This window comes from Anomaloglossus baeobatrachus, unplaced genomic scaffold (genome assembly GCF_048569485.1).
Source record: "Anomaloglossus baeobatrachus isolate aAnoBae1 unplaced genomic scaffold, aAnoBae1.hap1 Scaffold_46, whole genome shotgun sequence".
Classification (NCBI taxonomy): domain Eukaryota; kingdom Metazoa; phylum Chordata; class Amphibia; order Anura; family Aromobatidae; genus Anomaloglossus; species Anomaloglossus baeobatrachus.
Window position 1 is genome coordinate 390,531 of NW_027443940.1, and position 24,614 is coordinate 415,144.

A 24,614-nucleotide genomic window follows, 5' to 3' on the forward strand; every position below is an offset into this window, starting at 1 on the left:
CTCTGTCCCCCCCCTTTACTTCAACATGACTCAAGTACCATTGAAATCCTATGGATACACTAAGGATGTGTTAAGAAAGAAATAAAAGCCACTCAGAAAAAAAAAAAAAAAAAGTTGTACTGGTTCTTTACTATCATTTCTAGTCATCATCAGTAACTGTGATAGGGGTTTCTGTAAACACATCCAGGGACAGGGAATTATCAGAGCTAGTTACAGCCTGTAGAAAGCACAATAATATAGCTGTAGAACACACAACACATTTTATTAATCTAACACATTGTAGGAGTACGAAATCTAAATCAAATGACTGATTAAAATGTACAATATGTAGTATAGTTTATCTTCTCTCCAAGTTTTGTTCCTGCAAGATATTCCTCAAACTTAGCATCCACCTCTTTGCTCTGTTTCTCAGTGAAAAGACTCTTCCAGTCTCCAATTTCCCCTAAAAAAAAAAAAAAAATATTAAAATTATTACTTCTACTAGTACTATAGATAGATATCACAAGGTAGAATCTCCAAACGTTATTGTGATTACGTGACAGATGATCTTTAATTACCTTTCACGTAAGTTAATAAATACAGCATTACTTTCTACATATCCCAGATTATAAAATGAATAAGATTATTGTTTTCCGCTATTAAAATATTGTCCCACAACAATGGTAGATCAGATCAGACAATAGTAAGGCCTCACTCACATGGCTGTAGAGTCACTCATATGAGATAATCTATAGCTGTTTATACTGTCACTAGAAGGTGGCCCGATTCTACGCATCGGGTATTCTAGAATTTACGTATTGTGTAGTTCATGTATGATTTTTGTTATAGTTATATCTCTATCTATCTATCTAGATGTTGTTGTGTGTAGTTACCAAGTGTTTGTGTAGGGCACTGTACATGTTCTGGGTGTTGTCTGGGTGTGGCGGGGGGTGAGAGCGGTGTTGTATGTGTGTTGCGTTGTTTGTGGAGCGCTGTGTGTCTGTCGCGTTGTGTGTGTGTGTGTGTTGAGCGGTTTGTGTGGGTGTGGTGTGTTTTGGGGGGAGGTATGTTTTGTGCAATGTGTGTGTTGTGCGGTATGTGCGTATATTTATGTATGCCGCGGTGTTTGTGTGCTGGGTGTTGTGTGTGTGCAGCGTTGTCTGTGTGTGTGGGTGTCTGTGTATGGCGGTGTTTGTGGTTCCGTGTGTGTGTGTGTGTGTGGTGTGTTGGGGGGAGGTGTGCACCTCCCATCGTGCTCCATCCCCCATGCTGCGCACCCCCCCATCATGCCCCATCCCCTATGCTGCGCATTCCCCATCGTGCTCCATCCCCCATGCTGCGCACCCCCCCATCGTGCTCCATCCCCCATGCTGCGCACTCCCCATCGTGCTACATCCCCCATGCTGCGCACTCCCCATCGTGCTACATCCCCCATGCTGCGCACTCCCCATCGTGCTACATCCCCCATGCTGCGCACTCCCCATCGTGCTACATCCCCCATCGTGCTACATCCCCATGCTGCGCACTCCCCATCGTGCTACATCCCCCATGCTGCGCACCCGCCATCGTGCTCCATCCGCCATGCTGCGCACTCCCCATCGTGCTACATCCCCCATGCTGCGCACTCCCCATCGTGCTACATCCCCATGCTGCGCACTCCCCATCGTGCTACATCCCCCATCGTGCTACATCCCCATGCTGCGCACTCCCCATCGTGCTACATCCCCCATGCTGCGCACCCGCCATCGTGCTCCATCCGCCATGCTGCGCACTCCCCATCGTGCTACATCCCCCATGCTGCGCACTCCCCATCGTGCTACATCCCCCATGCTGCGCACCTCCCCATTGTGCTACATCCCCCATGCTGCGCACTCCCCATCGTGCTACATCCCCCATGCTGCGCACTGCCCATCGTGCTACATCCCCCATGCTGCACACTCCCCATCGTGCTACATCCCCCATGCTGCGCACTCCCCATCGTGCTACATCCCCCATGCTGCGCACTACCCATCGTGCTACATCCCCCATGCTGCGCACTCCCCATCGTGCTCCATCCCCCATGCTGCGCACCCCCCATCGTGCTCCATCCCCCATGCTGCGCACCCCCCATCGTGCTACATCGCCCATGCTGCGCACTCCCCATCGTGCTACATCCCCCATGCTGCGCATTCCCCATCGTGCTACATCCCCCATGCTGCGCACTCCCCATCGTGCTACATCCCCCATGCTGCGCACCCCATCGTGCTACATCCCCCATGCTGCGCACCCCCCATCGTGCTACATCCCCCATGCTATAATAGTTCTCCTATTATACTCAGAGAGGAGTATAATAGGAGGACTGTAATAGGAGGAGCAGTCCTGGGGGGAGAGGAGTATAATGCCGGCTCCCTGCACATGTGTACCGGGAGCCGGTGTACACTGGTAACTATGATACACATCGGGTAACTAAGGGACCTTAGTTACCCGATGTGTATAATGGTTACCAGCGTTCACGGGCTCCGTCAAGATCCCAGCAGCGCAAGGTTATGTCTGGCGCTGCTGGGATCATGACGGAGCCGGTGTACACTGGTAACTATGATACACATCGGGTAACCAAGGGACCTTAGTTACCCGATGTGTATAATGGTTACCAGCGTTCACGGGCTCCGTCAAAGATCCCAGCATCGCAAGGTTATGTCTGGCGCTGCTGGGATCGTGACGGAGCCGGTGTAGAAGCAAGCGATATCCCAGGATGTTGTGAGTGTGTGGATGTGATGTGTGAGGTGTGTTTGAGAGAGACTTCAAATGAGATTTGCCGTGACGTGGCGAAGCAGCTCAAGAAATTGCAATTTTTTGCCAAAAATCTCAAAATTTTTAAAATAAGTACAGTTTGGAATGTTTAGTGCTGTAGTGCACATTTGGTGCTGCTTTTTGTTTTTTCTTCATTGAATTGGTCGGTGGTTGACCTCCACCTTGCTTTGCACCCCAATTTGGGATGTATTCCATCTGTCTAGATTTTGGCGGTTGGTGACTGTTCACATTAAGTCATCAGGCTTTGTCCACAGGCTATTTACTTCATGCAGCATTTGCTTGGACCTGTCCCGCCCACAGCCATGACTCAGTCATGGGTACGGGATTGAAATAGACCAGGTGAGTGCTGCTAAGAGCAGTTCTACTATTCATATGTGAGGCCGTATGGCACATTTTATAAAAATATTTTAGTGTAGGACTGCTTCAAATGAGATTTGCCGTGACGTGGCGAAGCAGCTCAAGAAATTGCAATTTTTTGCCAAAAATCTCAAAATTTTTAAAATAAGTACAGTTTGGAATGTTTAGTGCTGTAGTGCACATTTGGTGCTGCTTTTTGTTTTTTCTTCATTGTGTTTGAGAGTGAGTGTGATCTGATGTGTGTGTGTACTCACCTGGGAGTCGGAGCTCCGTGTCAGTTGGGCCAGAGCGAGCGTGCATTGCGTGAGGGGGCGGGGCCTGCAGAGAGCCGGGGCGAGAGGCCAATCCGTGTGGGGGGGGCGGGGCCATGGCGAGCCCAGCGGCCAATCAGCTTTGTGTCACCGTAAGGACACAATTTTGGAGCATGACAGACAGACAGACAGACAGACAGACAGAATAAGGCAATTATATATATAGATTCAGCTCAAGCGCTGCTCAGATCTGAGTGTCAGTTTACTGTGATCCAATTCTCTCACATGAGAGAATCCTATCACAGGTGCAGAGAAGATGGAGAAACCAATTTCCATCTTCTCCATTACTTGCATAATCCAAGTGCAGTCTGATGTTTTGCACGTACCCATAGACTTAAATGCCAATCATAGAATGCTGCATTTTTTTTTTTTTTAAAAAGGAATATAGGGCCCCCATGGTATAACATTGGCCTGGTGGCTAGCCGATAGAACATCAGGTAGCCCTTGTCTGTGTCAAATGCTTGTGTGAGCGAGTGCTAATGGTTATAGAACATTATAATCTCAAGTTAAAGTGAGAAGTGGTAAAAAAATGCAGAAGTCAGGGTCATAAGGCTTAAGGATCATAAGGATTTTGTCCAGCCAATAAATTTGTAGATATAGCCCTCTCCACTACTTATGTGTGGGTTATTAATTGTATTACATATATTTATTTAAAAACAAAATGTTTTAATAGATTTTCATTTTTAAATTAGTAACTCACACCTCAAAAATCTAAGGGTGACATTTGGGGGAGAAAGAAGAAAGAATGTATTAAGTGCAAGAAACTTAAAAAGTTGTTATCCAGGACTATACAAGTTTTTTACTGTAGGTTTAAGAACTAGCAGGCAGGTAATTGCTTAGTACCTACCTGTTCTGCTCACAGATTTCTGCTGGCACAGACTACTACTGTCAGTGAATCTGCGGATGTCACAACTACAGGGCAGCAGCTTCTCTACCACTGTACTGTGTTGATGGGGTGTGACTGCCAATGTCATGCTTATTGACAGCCTCCTTCCCACTGCAAAACTATGGGACCCTAGCTGTCAATTAGCATGATGTTGGCTTCTCCATCGACAGGGTGTGACAGCCCAGAAGAAGAGCTACTCTGTTGACATGGGGGTGGGGGGGGGGGGGGGGTGGAGGGGATAGAGTTTAATAAAACACACACAAAAAAAAAAAACACACAGTAGTAGAAACAATCAGTGACCACTGTGACCCAGTGGAGAATAGAACAGGCAGGTAGTTTCTAACTAGTTAGCAAACTGCCAATTAGTCTTTTGACTTATGGTGTTAAATAAATAAACAACTATCTATAAGAATAATAAATTATCCTGGATAACGTCTTTAAAAGAATAAATTCACTTCATAACTTGGGGTTTCCTATTATTATTCAGGGACCGAGGAGGACCAAAAAATGCGGAATCCCAAAAAGGTAACAGAGTGGCTGGAAACGTAGTGGACTGCAGACCTAATCCTGACACACAACTAACAGTAGCCGTGGGGCGTGCCTACGATGACCTGGACACCTCTACAAAGCCGGGGAACTAAATAATCACAGATAGAAATATAAGAAAGCTAATCTGCCTCGGAGTAGTCCCCAAAGATAGATAGATAGCCCTCCACATGTAAAGGCTACAGTGATATGGAAAAATACAATACAAAGCCAGAAAAGACAGATTCAGCAAAGGTGAGGCCCAAACTATCTTTATAGGAAAGGATAGGAAAGAGCAACTGTCTGCAGCCATAAAAACCCCAATATATACCAGCACTACTGATATGGAAAAATCCTGAGGTCACACAACCTCTCCCCCACTGCACCAGCACTCAGATGTTACTGGGATCCAAAAACACTAATACAGATGAGGGACTGAATTAATACTAAGCATGACAAACACAAACCTTGCAGAATCATGGAGCCAAGTATACAGACACTCCCAGCAGGGAATGATCCCATTCCACCACTCCACACAGACAAAATAGAAATCATGCTTTAGTATCAAAGCAGAAAAAGCAACAAGAAAGTGGAAAAACAAACAGCAGAGGTACAAAGACCACTTATCTGAGAGTAGTTCTGGAAGTGAGAAGAGCTGGTTACAGAATGTCCTTAACACACGAGCAATTGACCACCGGCAAGAAACAAGAGAAAACTACCAAGTTAAAGAGCCCAATCTGACCCAGATTGCCAGTCCTCTGCAGATGTGTCGCTTTCATTCCACACATCAACTGCACCGCCAGCACTGACCACAAGAGGGAGCCCCAAACTGGAAAACGTATTCATAACAGTTTCCAGTTGGCAGGACCACTTCAAACATTTGCAATTAACATTTAGACAGATATTTGCCCTTCTATACACACAGTTACAAATGTCTGCCATAAAGAAAATAAATAATGCAACATGCAAACTGATAACTTTACAGTTTTATTAAAAGCTGCATTCTCCTCTGCTGTTTAATACACTTCGGGTTATGGGACAAAATGGAAACCTGTCCATTAAAGTTTCTGAGATCATTATCGAAAAAGTCAAGCGTTTGTAATAAGCAGTCATCTCAACTGTACATCTCACAATTGTTGTGCATTTAGACGGAGAAAGAAATATAGAAGGAACAGTTTTAAATATTTACCTTTTCGGAAAAAAACGTTTCCTATCTTCCCATGTGTTTCATCGGATTTTTCTTTCATAGACTTAAAAGTAGATTTCTCTTGAACTCTCTGTAATTGCTCGTCAGTCAAATTTATCCCAAAGAAGTCACAAATTTTTTTCAGTTCTGCAAGGAGATCCTTAAATAAAAATAAATGCAAAAAAAGTTAACAAAAATAAAATAAAAAATAAAAGTTATGCCTTACTTTTATTTTCCAGCTTTTCCCTGCCAGTTTCTCCCAGCTCAGAAAAGATGGGTGAAGCTAGGAGATGGGAGTCAAACCCACACCTCATCTAATTCATGACAAGCTGTGGCATTCCTGGCATCAGAAATCTCACTCTAGTACCTGACTGGAGTAAGACTTCACATAGTAAATAGGAGGTGCATGGCACACACCAGACTCTCCAGATTCAAGAAGAGGAATGCACCTCTTCATGGATCAGGTGCACCCATCTCCAGCACTCCCCCTCATTACCACCAGTCTAGATAAAATTGGGCCCTTTATTTCTAAATATTAAAACTTGTATTAAACACTTCACTTACCGCTTTCATTTCTTCAAATGTAAGTACCAGCATATTCCCATCATCAGGTTTTTCCCAGCCGCGAGTAAAATCAAAGTATGATCCATAAATAACTAAAACAAGGAGAAAACAATTGGTCTATATTTAGTAAGAGATAAGACCAGGCCGCATTAAGAGTAGAAGTTACACTTGATTACTTCATGTTGCCTATTTGCCAAATGTCCCCCCCTCCCCTAATCTGTTGATCAAAATTTGACCAATCTGGAAGAAGATTGACTGTGGTTGTGGTGTTCCTGCCCCTGAAGACACACGTCTTGTATAGAATATGAAGGGCTGAGCGGATCTAGACTGTAAAAGTCCAGATCCGCGCGGTATCAACGATATCTGGGTGCTAGACCCGGGATCATGATCCGGATTCAGCAATTAAAAGTAAAGTAAAAATAAACAAAAGAAGAAATAAGTTAGTTTCATACTTACCGAGACTGTCATGGCGGCACACTGCTTCCGGGTCGAGCATTCACTTCCTGTACTGTGCATGTATACACAGCTTTCCATGTTTTCCCCACCCACCAGTCGTCCTCTTGTCTGATTGGTTGCAAGCTGACGCACTCCGAGCCTGTGACAGTATCTGCCTGCAGTCATTGCGGCTCAGTAATAGGCTACACTCATAGCTGGCAGTCTTCTCTATGGCTGATAGCTGTGAGAAGTAGCAGAGGATTTTTCTGTGTCTGTGTTCATTTACAGGTTAATGTGATGCAGGTATCTCATAGACGCCTGCGCTATCACATTAACCTAGGGTTTAGTAGCAGCTGTGCGCCACTATTAACCCATTACTACCCCGATTGCCACAGCTCCAGTTCAACGGGAAGAGCCGGTATGGCACCGGGATTGTCACATTAATAGATGCGGCAATACCGGGCTGAGAATATCAGCCCCCAGCCAGCATTATCATGGCTGGGGATGAAAATTAGGGGGGACCGCACATTTTTTTTTTTTAAATTAAAAATAAATAAATAAAAAAAAAAAAGTCTGAGTCACGCTTGCGAGGGATACACTGCATTCCCCGTCCACCGGCAGTCCTGCCGCCTGTAATTGTTTGTCAGCTGACACTCAGAGTGGGGGTGTGTCTAACTGACCAATTACACGCGTCGGTGGGCAGACAAAGTAGTGAATATTGAATTGTCGGCTCCGGAAGGGAAAAGTGTGACCCAGGAGGAGTTTGCCGCCATGACAACACCTCGGGTAGTACCGTGTTTCCCCGAAAGTAAGACCCTGTCTTACATTAATTTTACCCCAAAAAGTACCATCCTGTCTTACTTTCGGGGGAGGTCTTACATTAGCCGAAAAAAAATGACAATTTCTTTTTAACCAATAAATTAACATTTATTAACATGCTGAAGAGTCGGTCATCACCAAACAGAAGAATAAAACAAATGTAGCGTATCAAGAATATCTTGTTACTACCGTATTACCGTATGACGGTATTTCCATGTATAACATGTAAAACAACGAACTAACAACAACAAACAGTCTGAATGAGTTATATTGGAAGCGCTCATGTCTAGGGGTAAAAATATACGGTACCGTATCAGCATTGTTTATCATTCAGTATCTCTTTTACAGTACAGTACTTAACGTTACACCGTTCAACTGGAAAGCAGACAACAAATCAAAGTACGGTAACAGTAACACACTACGGTACGGTACTGTACGGTAATTGCCGTATACCCTCTGCCTGCATACCATAACAGTGCCGTATCCCACTGCACACAGCCCCATACCCCATAACAGTGCCGTATCCCACTGCACACAGCCCCATACCCCATAACAGTGCCGTATCCCACTGCACACAGCCCCATACCCCATAACAGTGCCGTATCCCACTGCACACAGCCCCATACCCTATACAGTACATGTTTCCCTACTTGGTTTTTAAATGCTAGACGTTTTCCTCTGCGGTGCGGCTGTGGGTGCGGAAGGCCTGTGCTGCAGGGAACGCTGTGCCAATCAGCAGGGAAACAGCGGTGACGTGGGGCTGGGGCGGCAAATTACAGCCAGAGCTGCTGGGCCAATCAGCGCTCGAGCCGGGGGCCGGCGGTGACGTGGGGAGCAGGGGCGGCCAATGAGCTGTTGAGCTGGGCGGATTGCGGGGTTAACACGGCGAGTTAACCCCATGAGCGCTGGACCCGCCCAGCTGCACCTGAGGACACCTCTGGAGCCTGGGGACCCAATGGGGGACAGCGGCGGCCCAAAAGGTAAGGGCCTTACATTTCACAGCGGCCCCCCAACCTTGCCTTACATTCGGGGGAGGCCTTACATTGAAGGACCCCCCCGTAACCCCCACCCTGTCTTACTTTCGGGGAAACACGGTATGCCGCACTCGCTCCTACCCCCCTATCCCCTCCAAACGTTTTTATAGTCTCTGGATTCTGGTCCCCATTGACTTATACAGGCACCGGATTCCAGAGTGGATCGGACTCTAAAATCTGGCAGTGATCCGCCGGTCCCGGTTTTTGGCAGGTTCGATCAACTCTAATATGTACTTGTAAGCTTGCGAGCAGGGCCCTCTCCTCTTGGTTTCTGTTGAGTTTTGTTATTCTGTAATGTATCATATTGTCTGTAAATGTGCCTTCTGAATTGTAAAGTGCAGCGGAATATGTTGGATTATATAAATAAAAATTATTAATTATGGTGTAGTGATTTTTAGTAATACAAGTTGGCTGCTAGGCTCACATAAAACTAACTGATTTGCCGGGATCTCAATTTTTATATGTATTTTCTTATCAGTAATGCATGCTCATATTCCTATATTCATTGTTAACATCTTAGCATTTCAGAGTGCCACTGTTTCTTTATTAGTATGATTAAAAAAAATAAAAAATGGTATGGCATAATAATATAGGATATAATAAAGGTATAGCAATTTATAGGATGTAGCAGTGTTGATAATGCAATATATATATACATATACACACATTATATATATATATATTATATATATATATTATATATATATTATATATATATATTATATATATATATTATATATATATATTATATATATATATTATATATATATATATATATATATATATATATATATATATATATATATATATATATTATATATATATATTATATATATATATATATATATATATATATATATATATATATATATATATATATATATATATATATATATATATATATATATATATATATATATATATATATATATATATATATATATATATTATATATAAAAATATTGAAATGTAGGTAGTCAGGTTTGCCCAGCAACAGACTGCAGGGTTGGACAGAGTTAATGTTGTCCACGTAAAGAAGGAAAAGCGCCAGCTCTCTGGGAGTTTGCAATGTTTATTCTGTGTATACAGATAACAATCAGGTGGTGGTAGGGGGGGGGGAATGCGGGTGCGGCAGACGGACAACAGCCGCTTCGCGCTGTAATGAGCGCTTTTTTTTTTTTTTTTTTTTTAGAGTTAATGTGGTGACTAGCCCACACTGGGTGGGGTCAAGTTTAAAAAAAAAAAAAAAAGTTGACAATTCCTGCTAGGCAGTGTAGTTTATTGACCTTGCGTGAAGAACATCTGATGACTAGTCTGCTGACTGTCGAGGCCTTGTGCAATGGGTGATTTGTGGCAGGGACAAAGATTTTACAGGATAGTATGAATCCAGATAGTGGGTTGGGAACAGACAAGAACATCGAGAATGATAAAGATAGACCCTCTAACTAAGTGGCCCAAGGTAGTTAGAGCCAGAGTGCAGTCAGAGCCAGGACCTTTCAACTGTAAATTAATTGGGTAAAGTTTACTGGTGATGAGTGTAACCCCCAATACGAGCGGAGTCTCTGTAAACAACGATAAGCTTAAGGCCTTACTCTGGTGATACCTGAACCCGCATGGAGAGACGTAGGGAAGGGAATTGTCACTGGTGTGTTGGATAGGGACTTTCGTTACCAGAATAAATGGAGGCATCCAAGTTTTACATTGTATACTGAAAGAATGTGTTATGCCTGCCATCTCCTGTGTACTGTTCTAGGTGAAAAAGTGCTGAACCTGTCCAAGACCCCCTTCACTCGTCAGTGATTCTGGTACGTATGCGCTTTTTTTTTTTTTTTTTTTTATTATACGTACCAAAATCACTGACATACACAGACCCATTATAATCAAAGGGTCTGCTCACACATCAGTGATTTTTCACTGAACGCGTCTCCGTGCAGCATACACCCGTGTCCATGATTCTGCACAGAGACAAGTCAGTTTTTTTCTGGCATCACTGATGACGCACGGACCACACTATGGTGTGATCCGTGAAACACGTACCAGAAAAACACTGACATATTAAATAAACATTTTCAACTCATCTTTCCAGCGACGCGCTTTGCAGCCTCTGCAGCTCCTGCCCGGCGCATGACTATTCATGAAAGCACGAACAGCCGACCCGGAAGTAGCTGCAGAGAGCGGTGGGCAGATGCTGCAGAGCCAAGGAGTTCAGCACCATGGACAGCAGGAGCGAAGGCAGGTGAGTAATGTCCATTTGCAATCACGGATTGCACATGGACAATCCACGTGTGCCGTGAATCATGGAACACGGAGGGACATGTGCGTGTTTTACACGTCAGTGAAGAACGTCAGTGTTTTTCATTGACGTGTGAAAACGGGCCTAAGAGAAATTGTGAAAGAAAAAAAAACACCACACACACACACACACACACACACACACACACACACACACACACACACACACACACACACACACACACACACACACACACACACACACACACACACACACACACACGTGTCTCAGATTGCTTCTTGTTCCTGGTCAACCGAATCGGCAGCATGTAGCCTGCACCTTTACACAGGCCACACTATCTAAGTCCACACATCCATCTTTTGTAGAGTGCCAGCGTGTCAGGACTAAACCCCTTGCGCACATTTACCGCCCTGTGCCCTCTTAGGCTATGTGAACACGCTGCGGAAAATGCGCGGATTTTGCCGCGGATTTCTCGCGGAAAAACCGCGGATTTTCCAGAAATCTGCAACACAGCTACTCCCCAGCCATTCCTATAGCATTTGGGAAATGCTGTGCCCACGCTGCGGATTTTTCCGCAGCGGAAATCGTGCGGATTTTCGTGCGGAAGAATCTGCAGCATGTCAATTATTGTTGCGGATTTTCGTGCGGATTTTGCCTATTCAATTGAAATAAACAAAAAACACAAAACACCGCAAAATCCGCGTCAAATCCGCACCTATGAAAAGGTGCGAATTCCGGGAGAAAGCTGCGGATTTTGATGCAGAAAAATCCGCAGATACAGAGTCCCGTGGGCACATAGCCTTACACTTCTGACAGACTTGTTTGAAGCCCTGGGATCTGTCTTTATTCAGCTATTAGGCTATGTGCGCACGTTGCGTACAGTCACTGCAGAAATTCCTGCAGCGATCTGAAGAGCACATGTGCGCTTTAAATCGCTGCAGAAATGTCCGTAGTGAAAAAAAAAAAAAAGCAGATTCCATGCGCTCTGCCTGCAGCTCCTGCCATAGACAGAGCAGGGGCTGCCGGCAAAGCGCATGGAAGAAGTAACATGTCACTTCTTAGAACGCAGCGCTTCGGCAGCAGCCGAAGCGCTGCGCTCTAAAATGCCACGTGCGCACGGCCCCTGCACTATCTCCATAGACTGTGCAGGGGACGCAGGACGCATGCAGTTACGCTGCGCTACAAAGCGCAGCGTAACTGCATGAATTACGCACACGTGCGCACATAGCCTTACATTGTATTTCAAATACCATGTAGGGTAGACATAAATTAACAATTTTTACCTAAAAGCATGAAGATGTAACAAACTTTATCATTAAGCATACACTATGTGCACACAACATTGAGCTACTGTGAATAGCATCAATTTACTTTTGTCTCCAATAGCAGGCATATATTTTAAATTTTATTTTTTAATCAACAGGAATTTTATGAATGTTACGAAAAAGTTTGTTTCTTTTTCAGGGTACGGTACCACTCATCACTGCCTGTATATTCTATTGTACCGCCCCGCGGCCTCGGCTGCGGCCGCCGAGCCGCTCTGATCCAGGCTCGCGTGTCGGTGGCTCGAGCGCCTCCGGACCTGGGGGTTACGTCGCTCTGGAAGGATATAGTGGCAGTGCACGCAGGGGGTTTTGGGGTGGTTGTTTGGTAAAGTTCATGACGCCACCCACGGGTCGTGGTGATTGTAAGATGGACACCGTGGCTGCCGTTGACTAGGCCTCCCAGTGACGGTGTTATGCAGCTTGGTGTTAACCCCTCCGTTGGCAGGGGCGATGGTCCCGGGGGCCGTACGGGGAGGGATGCAGGCCGGGGTGCAGGGTCGCGGTGCGGTGCCTGACTGCACTGGTGTACTCACTCTGACACAAGGTAACGGAGACTCTGGTAAACCAAACGGCAGGATGGACGGGGCCCACAGCCGGCTGTGGTGTTCTCCCTGGACGGGTTGGTGATGGCTGTCGTTTCCTTGCACCTGTGTTACGTTGTGAATGACTCCTGTGCCTGGACACTGGTAGTCCGCTCCCCGGCGTGTAAGGGGCCGTAGGAGCCAGTTTGCCCGCAGGCACTGGCCCTTTGGATCTCTTGCCTGTGGCGGTGGCATTTATCCGGGATGGTTGGGCTGTTGCCGTCAATCGGGACTTGGGTGGGAATGAACCCCTGAGGTCCAGACCGCAACCAGTAAATTTGACTATCAGGGTGGCTTCTAGCCTAGTCGGGGTCTGAGTACCCTGCCTGGTCCTTGGCTCCAATCGGCTCCCCGGTTCGGTACCGGCGGGCCACCGCCCGACCCCGATCCTACGGTTCCACCGACCGTACGCCAAATCCTGCAGACGGCCACCACCGACTGCCGACATTGCTAGAAGTGCCTGGGCTCCGACCCAGACACTAGCAGTTCCACTGGCAGGCCTGGACTTAGGTCCGTCTGTATGCGTCTCTCTCTCCTCCACTCTTGAACTCCTCCACTGAACTGTTGTGTTTTCCCGCCTCCAGGCCTGTGAACTGCTCGGTGGGCGGGTCCAACCGCCTGGCTCCGCCCCACCTGGTGTGGACATCAGACCCTGCAGGGTGGCAACAAGGGTTTCTTGTTTGACTGTTGTCACCTATCCAGGAGAGGGGTATGTGTCCTGTTATGTTTGTGACTACCTGGCTAGTCCAGGGCGTCACACTATTGTACCTCATCCACATGTGAATGTGGTAGACCTTGTCAAGGGATTTCTGTCCTTAAAAGGGAAGGTGTCGCAGATTTATATAATCCAAAACAACGATTACTTGTAAGATAACATGCAGTTATAATGTTATCTTGCTTTAAATAAAGATGTCTTTCAGTTTTTATAATGCTGGAAAGCTGGCAATGGGGGCTGCCATTTTACATTCCAAGTTTTAGCACGACAGTGCAAGCTCAATTTACAGCACCTCATGGACATAGGCGATAGTAGTCGGATTCCGACCCCTTTAGTTCTATTACAACTGAAATGGTAACGCCTATGTGGGCTGCCCAATTTGCAGCCGTGGGTGTGTTCAGCCGCCATTTTTCCATAGCTCACGCTTTCGGCTGGGCTGCATTTTTCCCCTACAGCCAGGATCTGAAAGACCAAGCAGTACCATCCTAACAGATCCTAGAACGGTAATGTTACCGACAGCTGGAGCGGCGTGCAGCAGTGGATTGCCATCTCCAATGACACCCTCTCCCCCCACTCCACCCAGCCTCACTCTTCCCCCACCGCCGGCATCCATGCAGCAGTGTGTGTGTGTGTGTGTGTGTGTGTGTGTAGAGCTTGTGAATACCGGCACCCCGCCCCCCTCTGCCGCTGCTACTGTCTCCGCTGAAACCCACCCGTTCTCCCTCTAATCCTGTCCTATGTGATACTGTCTGCTGAGTCAATATCTAATCCTCTCCTGTGTGATACAGCAACTCAGCAGACAGTATCTAATCCTATCCTATGTGATACTGTCTGCTGAGCCATGTATCGAATCCTCTCCTATGTAATACTGCCTGCTGATCCATGTATCTAATCCTCTCCTATGTGATACTGCCTGCTGAGCCATGTATTTAATCTTCTCCTGTGATACTGTTTGCTGAGCTGTGTATCTAATCCTATCCTGTGTGATACTGTCTCCAGAGCGGTGTATCTAATTCTATCCTGTGTGATACTCCAGCTGTCCTTGGTGACACTTTATACATTTCTGGTCACCAGCAAAATGGCTCCGCACTGTGATCCTAAATTTCATTCTCTGTTCCTTTGGAAGCACCCAGGTTGGGAGGGGGAGCTGTGACATCATACACAGGAGAGCAGACTCCGCCCACTTTGCTGCAGCTGTAATCCAGGCTATTTCTACAGTGGGATTTCTGTAGGATTTCAGCAGCTGCTCCCCCTAGTGTTTAACAGTGGAAAAGAGCAAATTTTTTTATATTTTGCTCAATTAAAAACAAATAATATTTAAACAAAACATTGATACTTTACATTTTTTTCAGTTATTGAATTTTTTTTTTTTTTGAACGACCCCCTTCCCTTTAAGAAATGTATAGGATTTTTTTTTGGGTTTCTTTTTACATTTTGGACGTGTGTATCAGATTACCCACAATGTACAGGTTTTTTGTAAATTCACATAAAAACACACACACACACACACACACACACACACACACACACACACCTCATTTCCTACATGTAAAATATCTACAGTGCATTGATGAGAGGTACCATTTTCCTCCCTCATTGCTACAGCTGTAAAATGCTGTGAATTGGTGTTTGAAAAGCCTACAATTCTGATACATGTAGATACATCCTAGGAGTAGTGAGGTTTCTGAAAAATTTAAGAATTTCCTTTACTCTATGGCTATAAAAGATAATATATAGTGAAGGAAATTATTTTCTCCCTTGCTGATTTTGTAAGTTTGCCAACTGACAAAGACATGAACAGTCTATAATTTTAAAGGGAAGGTTAATTGTAACCGTGAGAGAATATCCAAAATAAAATCCAGAAAAATCACTGTGTAAATTTGCATTTTGCGGAGAGCAATAAGTATTTGATCCCTTTACCAAACAGTAGGGCTCATGGGCTCGTTGCATACTGACATGCATTTACACTGCGTATTGCACTGCAGCGTAAATGCATGCGTCCTGCACAATCTATGAAGATTGTGCAGGATGCGTGCGCACAATGCTTGTTTGAACGCAGCGATTTGGGTGCTAAAATTTTGACCCAAATCCGTGCGTTCATAAAAGCATGTCAATTATTTGTGCGTTCTGGATGCAGCTCTCACTGTCTATGGTGGGGGCAGTATCCCGAGCGCATGAAAACTGCTTTTTTAACAAAAATACTGCATTCATTATGCAATGTTTCTGCAGTGTTTTGAAGCACAAATGTGCTGTTAAATCGCTGCAGAATATTATGCAGTTACGTGCGCATGAATCCTTAAGAGTTCTGGCTCCTACAGACCAGTTAGAGACTCATAATCAACTCATTAACTGCATTACAAGACCGCTGTTTTAAATTGTCACCTGTATAAATGGCTCCAGTCTACATACACAATTAAGGCTAGTTTCACACATCCGGCTTTTCGCCAGTTTCCAGGATTCAGTGCACGCCAGTACAGTGTATACAGTACAATGGCAGTGCGACAAGCGCTGGTCACATGCTGTCATGTGACCCGGAAGTTGCAGCGCTGCCATTGTACTGTATACACTGAACTGGCGAGCACCGAATCCGGCAAAACGCCGGATGTGTGAAGCCTGCCTAATCAGTCAGACTATAACCTCTACAACATGGGCAAGACCAAAGCTTTCTAGGGATGTCAGGGACAAAATTATAGACCTGCACAAGGCTGGAATGGGCTACAAAACCATAAGTAAGATGCTGGGTGTGACGGCAACAACTTTTGGTGCAATAGTAAGAAAATGGAAGAAATACAAAATGAGTGTCGATCGATATCGATCTTGGACTTCATGCAAAATCTCACCACGTGGGGTATCCATGATCAGGAAGAATGTGAGGGATCAGCTTAAAACTATACGGGGGGAACTTGTTAATTATCTCAAGGCAGCTGAGATTACCGTCACCAAGAAAACCATTGGTAACACATTACGCTGTAATGGCTTAAAATCCTGCAGTACCCGCAAAGTCCCACGGCTCAAAAAGGCACATGTGCTGACCTGTCTGAAGTTTGCCAATGAACACCTGTATGGTTTTGAGAGTGATGGAAGAAAGTGCTGTAGTCAGATGAGACAAAAATTGAGCTTTGGCCTTAACACAACTCACAGTGTTTGGAGGAAGAGAAATGCTGCCTATGACCTAAAGAAAAACGTTCCCACTGTCAAGCATGGGGGTGGAAAATTATGTTTTGGGGGTGTTTCTCTGCTTAGGGCACAGGACTACTTGACCACATCAATGGGACAATAGATGGAGCAATGTAACGTCAAATCCTGAGTGACAACCTCCTCTCCGCCAGGACATTAAAAATGGGTCATAGCTGGGTCTGCCAGTGTCGCGGGCGGGGAGGAGGGTGTCAGCACACTACGCTCACTCTCTTCTGCTCGGGTCTGGCGGCCGCTGCTCAGTGGTGGCTCGAGCTGTAGGCCGGATCCCGGGGGTTCTCGAGCGGCACTCCTCGCCCGTGAGTGAAAGGGGTTGGTTGGGTGTGGGGATAGTTTATTGTCCGTGACGCCACCCACGGTTGTGGTGATTTCACCACCGCTGCTCAATATGGGGATCCCGGGGATGGTGATGCGGAGCAGCCAGGTGTTGTGTTGCCCCTCCGTGGGTAGGGGTTGGTGATCCCGGAGCCAGGTGATGGTGTGGAAGGTGAAGGGCCTGGTGTGCGCAGGGACGCGGGGGCAGCGCTGTGCCTTGCGGCACTGTGGTACTCACTCAGCCTGAGACGTTGACACAGTTTTACGGTAAACCACACGGCTGGAAAGACGGTTCCCACGGACGGCTGCACTTGCTCTCCCAGTAGGCGACGGTGATGTCCCTTTTCCTTGCACCTTTTGTTTCTGTGTTGGTAGCGATGGGTTCCCACCGGTAACCCGCTCCCCGGCTTCAAGCTGGACCGAAGGAGCTCTACTCTTTGCCCGCAGGCGCTGGCCCTGAGAAACTGGTGCCTTGGTGGTGGCGGTGTTTCTGCTACACTGGTTGGGCTGTTGCCTTCAATCGGGACTTGGTTGTTGGGGGGGGGATCTACGTCCCCTTCACTGACGGATTTGGCAAATTATGGCGACTCCTAGCCTTGCCGGGGTCCGAGAGGCCCCTGCCCTGGTGCTGACTGTCCTTTGGTACACTGCTCCAGACCGCCGGGCCACTACCCGTCCGCGGTCCTTCCAGGAACTTCCAAACGGTCCCCCTCCAGACAGTCACCGCCGTTGCTGACCTTGCTGACCCTGTCCTGCACTTAGCTGGACTCTCTTCAGGCTTTCTTTTCTGTCACCTTTCACCTTCCTTCCACTTCTCCTACTCCTCCTTTACCACTTCCACTTCACTTCCTTTCACTTTCACTCCTTTCTCTATCTTAGCTGTTTACTCCTTCACTCCCCTAACTGAACTTCACTCTAGCCCTGCCTGGGCTAATCTGCCTGGTTCTTCCCGCCTCCAGAGCTGTGAACTCCTCGGTGGGCGGAGCCAACCGCCTGGCCCACCCCCTGGTGTGAACATCAACCTCTGGAGGAAGGCAACAAGGATTTTGGTTTAGCTTTGGTGTTCCTAACTGGGGTGTAGGGTGTGTTGGTGCATGACCTGTGACCCCTGGCTTGCCCAGGGCGTCACACCAGCACAACAATGACTCAAAACATACAGCCAAGGCAACAAAGGAGGGTTTCAAAAAGAAGCACATTAAGGTCATGGAGTGGCCTAGCCAGTCTCCAGACCTTGATCTCATAGAAAACTTATAAAAGGGAGCCGAAGCTCCGGGTTGCCATGCAACAGCCTCAAAATCTTAATGATTTAGAAGTGATCTGCAAAGAGGAGTGGACCAAAATTCCTCCTAACATGTGCACAAACCTCAACTACAAAAAATGTTTGACTGCTGTGCTTGCCAACAAGGGTTTTGCCATAAAGTAGTAAGTCTTGTCTGCCAGAGGGATCAAATACTTATTTCTCTCTATATACCGTATTTTTCGGATTATTAGACGCACTTTTTCTCCCAAAATTTGGGAGGAAAATTAGGTGGGGCTGTCTGTGTTCAGTCGGCCGGGTGCGGGTGGGCGACTGGGTGCCTGTGGCTGCATGTCGGTGCTGGCTTCCTCTGTCCCGGCGGCCTGCCACTCTGTGCATGTGGGTGGGCAGCTGTGCAGACTGTGGTGGCTGTGCGGCGGGAGTCCCAGTGTGTCTGCGGTCCTGGTTTCAAATGATGGTGCTGGGAGTCAGCGTGCGTGCAGATGAAGCCCTTGGATGAGGGCTCCATCCAATGATTTTCTGGATTTTATTTTGAATATTCCATCTCACACATTTAAAATTAAACTACCCTTAAAATTAGACTGTTCATGTCTTTGTCAGTGGGCAAACTTTCAAAATCAGCAAGGGAATCAATTATTTCCTTCACTGTACAGTGTCCCCCTCAAAAAAAAGTCAATTGGGTTTTGTTTTTTCCTCCCCTTCTTCTAAAAGCCATAACTTTGTTATTTTTCTGGCCACGTATGAGGGTTTATTACAGGAAAGGTTGTACTTTTGAATCACATCACACACACCGTACCGGTACAGCGATAGCAAAACTTGTCCAGTTTTTGTTTTAAACGGTCTTTGTTAGTCCCCTTAGGAGAATTTAATTTATATTTACATGATAGTTTGTACTATATGCAGCAATGCCATTGTATTGCTCTATATAGTAAGAGTCATGACTACAGGTAGAGTTTCAATAGAGCACTAATGACACGCACACAGGCCTTCAATAGATGGCCATGGCAGTCCATCGCCACCCACAATCATGGTTTTTTTTTGGGGGGGGGGCCCTATGGGCACGTAGAATAACACTCCATGCTGGCACAAAAGTTAATGCCGCTTTTGTGACGCCCCTGGACTATCAGGTCATTACAGGGTACTGCACAAGCTGCCCTTCCGTGCAGTATTCCGCCTCCCTCTTGGTTCTGGGTCCCTATCTAAATGGTGGTGCCTCCAACAGCAAATCAAATCCTAGATACACCCTGCAGCACACCCACCAGTGGACGGCTTGAGCGGAATAGAGTCGCCCACCTGGGGGGGGGGGATGGAGTGTAGTCAGTCTGAGTGGAGAGAGAGAGTTGGGAAGTAGCCTTCATGCTGTGGAGGAGCTCAGAGGAAGTCGGGAGCGGTGGTTCCTGAAGGAACTGTCTAGGTTGCAGACGGTGGTCTGGGCCTCAAGGAATCAGACCCCCGGTCGAGGGGATTGTGGCAAGGTGTCTGGACTGGTCGAGGACGACAGCCGGCAGCCTAGCACCGTCACCGGTCCGGGACCGAAGGCACAACGGGGTACACTGACCCTAGATCGGGGTAGCTTCAGGCAACCCGACAAGTCACTTGAGGAGAATGGAGCCTTTATGATCTGTTCCCACCTACTCCAGAATCGGGGCATTAGCGCAACGAGGGGGATAGGACTTTCCAATCCAAAACGGTCCAGGAAATTCCAAGCGTGAGCCCTGAGAGCAAGCTCCCATACTTAGCCATAGTGGGGAGCAGGGCCTAGCTAGTTCTATACTACTGGGCCACCAAGTTGAAGTCAAACTAAGTGCCAGGAGGCAGGTCACGGATCACCAGGCAACACTATTGGGGACGGGACCCGGATGAGCTCCCCTCAGCGGCAGCGGTACCCAGAGACTTGGTTTACCCGGTTGTCAGTGTCTGCTTATAGACTGAGTGAGTACGAAAGTGACCCCTGCACCCCACAGCACCCCCTACACCGAGTCCCGGGGCATCCCCCTACCCATGGAGAGCTACGACACCTGGCTGCCCCACTTAATCACCCTGTGTACTCCCAGCGGCGGTACTCCCCAAATTACTGTACATCACGGGTGGCGTCACGAACTATATATCAACTCCCCTGTAAATACCCCCTTTCATTTGAGTGGCCGCACGACCCCCGGGTCCGGAGACCCTCGAGCCACAGCGAACCCGGATCCGAGCAACTCGGCTGCTTCCACGGGGGCGGCACACTTACATTGAAAGTGGCATTAAAAACAGGTTAAATGTCCAATTCGACTTCAGCTGATAGAGGCATATGCTGGCTGTTTTTATCCGCCATGTATTCGACTCCAGATTTCCACCATATATGTATGATGGTTGTCGTTAAGGGGTTAAAATGTAACTTATAAGATGCCTAACAAAAATGTTGGCATGCAAATTTTAAGTATGAGAGAATGGAAGAAGCAAATGACCCTTGTTTTTATTGTGTGGGTATGGAGTACTGAAGTGGATGCTGGACATGGGTAGTACTAGGTTTTTCGCTCATCTCTACTAGTGTTATTGGTCGATCGTTTATGATCAAAACATCCTTATGAGTGAGTCGATTTCATACATTGAGAATTATGTATTTCTAAGGACTTTTTTTTTTTATTTAAAATACAATACATTTGTAGTTCAAAATTACCATTTCCGCTTATAAAATCTTCACAAAACGAGTCCCAAGAGCTATATGAGGGAAGCACGGGATTGTTGTTTGTGAAGTGGTAATACGAGACAGCTGCATCTTTTGGATTCCTGAGAATTAACAAGATCTGTAAAAAAAAAAAAAAAAAAAAAAAAGTTAAATATAAAATTAAATTATAAAGGACTGGCACATGACTTCTTTCTTCCAAAGACAATACTAAGGACCAGGGGGCACTCACTATATATATATATATATATATATATTATGGGTCAACGCTTGTGGTCAATAAGCCACAAAATTATCAACCTGAAAATTACTAGACTTTTGGCTAAACAATTACCGTAACTCACCCCCATTGTGGTGGCTGGAGCTGCTTCTCTCTGGTGTAGATGTGATAAGTGATACTGATAATGTTGCATTTCAACTGTTTTTCGAGGCTTGTGTTTACCTGGAGCGCAGTCAACTCTTTGTGATAAGTTTTGCAAAGCATATCCATCACATATAGTGAAGAAAATAAGTATTTGAGCCTTTGCCGATTTTGTAAGTTTGCCCACTGACAAAGACATGAACAGTCTATAATTATAAGGGTAGGTTAATTTTAACAGTGAGAGAGTATCCAAAATAAAATCCAGAAAAATCACATTGTATAATTTTTATATAAAATTTGTATTTTGTAGAGCAAAATAAGCATTTGATCCCTCTGGAAAACAAGACAATACTTTGTGGCAAAACCCTTGCTGGCAAGCACAGCAGTCAGACTTTTTTTGTAGTTGAGGATGAGGCTTATGCAAATGTCAGGAGGAATTTTTGTCCACTTTTCTTTGCAATTCATCAAGATTTGAGGCTGTCCCTTGGCAACTCTGAGCCTCAGCTCCCTCCACAAGTTTTCTATGGAATTAAGGTCCGGAGACTGGATACGCTACACCATGACTTTAATGTCCTTTTTGAACCACTCCTTTGTTGCCTTGGCTGTATGTTTTGGGTCAATGTTGTGCTGGAAGACCCAGCCATGACCCATTTTATTGTCCTGGCGGAGGGAAGGATGTTGTCACTCAGGATTTTACAGTACATGGCTCCATTCATTGTCCCATTGATGCAGTGAAGTAGTCCTATGCCCTTAGCAGAGAAACACCCTCGTAAGCATGGAGGTGTAAACATTATGTTGACAGTGGAGACCGTCTCCTTTGGGTCATATGCAGCATTTCTCTTTCTCCAAAACACGGCAAGTTGATTTAAGGCCAAAGAGCTCAATTTTTTGTCTCATCTGACTACAGCACCATCTCCCAATCACTCTCAGAATCATCTAGGTGTTCACTGGCAAGCTTCAGATGGGCCTGCACATGTGCCTTTTTGTGAAGTGGGACTTTGCACTAATGGCTTAAAATCCTGCAGTGCCCGCAATGTGTTACCAATAATTTTCTTGGTAACAGTGGTCCCAGCTGCCTTCAGATCATTAACAACTCCCGCCATCCATGTAGTTTTAGGCTGATCTCTCACCTTCCTTATGATCCTGAATACCCCACGACGTGAGATTTTGCATGGTGCCCCAGATCAATGTCGATTGACATTTTGTATTGCCTCCATTTTCTTACTATTGCACCAACAGTTGTTCCCTTCTCACCCAGCATCTTACTTATGGTTTTGTAGCCCATTCCAGCCTCGTGCAGATTTATGAATTTGTCCCTGACATCATTAGAAAGCTCTTTGGTCTTGCCCATGTTGTAGAGGTTAGAGTCTGACTGATTAATGCAGGTAACATGTATAAAAGACTGTCGACAGATTCAATTAAAGACAGCGGTCTTAAATTGTCACGAGTTGATTAGGAGCATCTAAGTGGACAGTAGGAGCCAAAACTTTCAATGGTTGGTAGGGGCCCAAATACTTATTTCTCTCTGCAAAATTCAGATATTTTTATAGAATTTATACAATATGATTTACTGGATTATATTTTGGATATTCTAACTCCATGTCAAAATTAACCTACCTTCAAATTATAGGCTATTCATGTCTTTTTCAGTGGGCAAACTTACAAAATAAGCAAAGGATCAAATAATTATTTCTTTCACTGTAGGAGACACAGACTGCTCTATGTACATCACAGGAGACACTAGGGGCAAATACATCACAAGGCAGGCAGGAGCATATACATCACTGAGGAGGCTGTGGGACATAGACATCACTGTAGTGGCTGGAGCAGCTGCTACTCTCTTCATCTGTGGGATGGGAGTGCATCGTGTGACGCCCCTGAACCAGTCAGGGTACTGCACTTTGTCTTCTTTTGGTGCAGGACACTAACCCCCATGGTTCTGGGATCCCGACAGCGGTATTGCTCCATCAGCATGCAAATCCTAGTCACAACTTACACCACACTGTCAGGCACACCAGTGGGTGGTCTAGCTGGAACAGGGCCACTTGCCTAGGGGTCAGGCAGGCTGGTGGGAGGGGGCAGGCAGTCAGAGAGGAAGTGGAGAGCAAAGCTTAGTCAGTTCAGTAGTGGCTCCAAAAGAGTGAGGAGCTGGGAGTTTGAGCTCCCTGGGGACTTTTGGCTAGGTGGCAGGCGATGGTCTGGGACCGAAGGAGTCAGAGACCTGGTCGCAGGGTATTGGAGAAGGGTGTCCGGCTTAGTTTCCGAGGACGTCTGGGACCGGAGTACCTAGTAACCGAATTGGGACAGAGCACGATGGCAGGGTACTGGACCCTAAATCAGGGATTAGCTTCACGCAACCTGATAATTAACCTGTGGAGGATAGTTTCTTTAAGGACTTTCCCCAAGAGCTCAGAGATCGAAGGCATCAACACAAAGAGGGGGATAGGGCTTTCCAGCTTATATGGCCCACTGAAATCCCAAGTGTCAGCCATCGAGATCACAGCTTCACTACTTAACAGTGGGGAGCAAGACCCCGACAGCTCCAAGCTGAGGGGGTCACACGGAAAATCTAAAATACAGTGCATGGAGGCAAGGTACAGACCATCAGCAATACCAATGGGAGCGTACTCCCAGATGGGCTTCCCTGACATGGCAGCGGCATTCAGAGACTTTTTGTTTACTACTGTGACAGAGTCTGCTTTCTGGTCACATCCACACAAACACGGCCTGAGTGCGTATGCTGTCCTTCCCTGCTTCCAATCTGCACCATGCTTCCCTACACCTCAGCATCACGAGTCCCGGGGCCTTCCTTACCCATGGAGGGAACATCATCTGGCTGCCCCACTCCATCTCCCCGGGTACTCCTATTGGCAGCGGCGGTACTCCCCTTACCGCGAACCACGGGTGGCGTCACGAACTCTTATCCCCTGTAAATACCCCTTTTTCATTTGAAGTGGCCGCGAGCCCCTGGGTCCGGAGACCCTCGAGCCACGGTAACCACCGGATCTGAGCGGTTTGACCGCTGCTAGGGCGGCACACCTCAAATTTCTAGTGTT

The 24,614-nt window shown here is 46.3% G+C and overlaps 1 protein-coding gene across 1 annotated transcript in view; it reads right to left on the minus strand.

Annotated features, from left to right (window-relative positions):
* Positions 1–241: 241 nt before the first annotated feature.
* Positions 242–24,614, minus strand: part of LOC142280604 (sulfotransferase 6B1-like) — a 95,383-nt gene continuing 71,010 nt past the window's right edge. The window contains exons 4-7 of the mRNA XM_075332759.1: positions 21,192–21,318; positions 6,599–6,690; positions 6,038–6,194; positions 242–442 (exon numbers count right to left, since the gene is read on the minus strand). Of these exons, the coding sequence (XP_075188874.1) occupies positions 312–442; positions 6,038–6,194; positions 6,599–6,690; positions 21,192–21,318 (507 nt within the window). The 3' untranslated portion in view covers positions 242–311. The remainder of the gene's footprint in view (positions 443–6,037; positions 6,195–6,598; positions 6,691–21,191; positions 21,319–24,614) is intronic.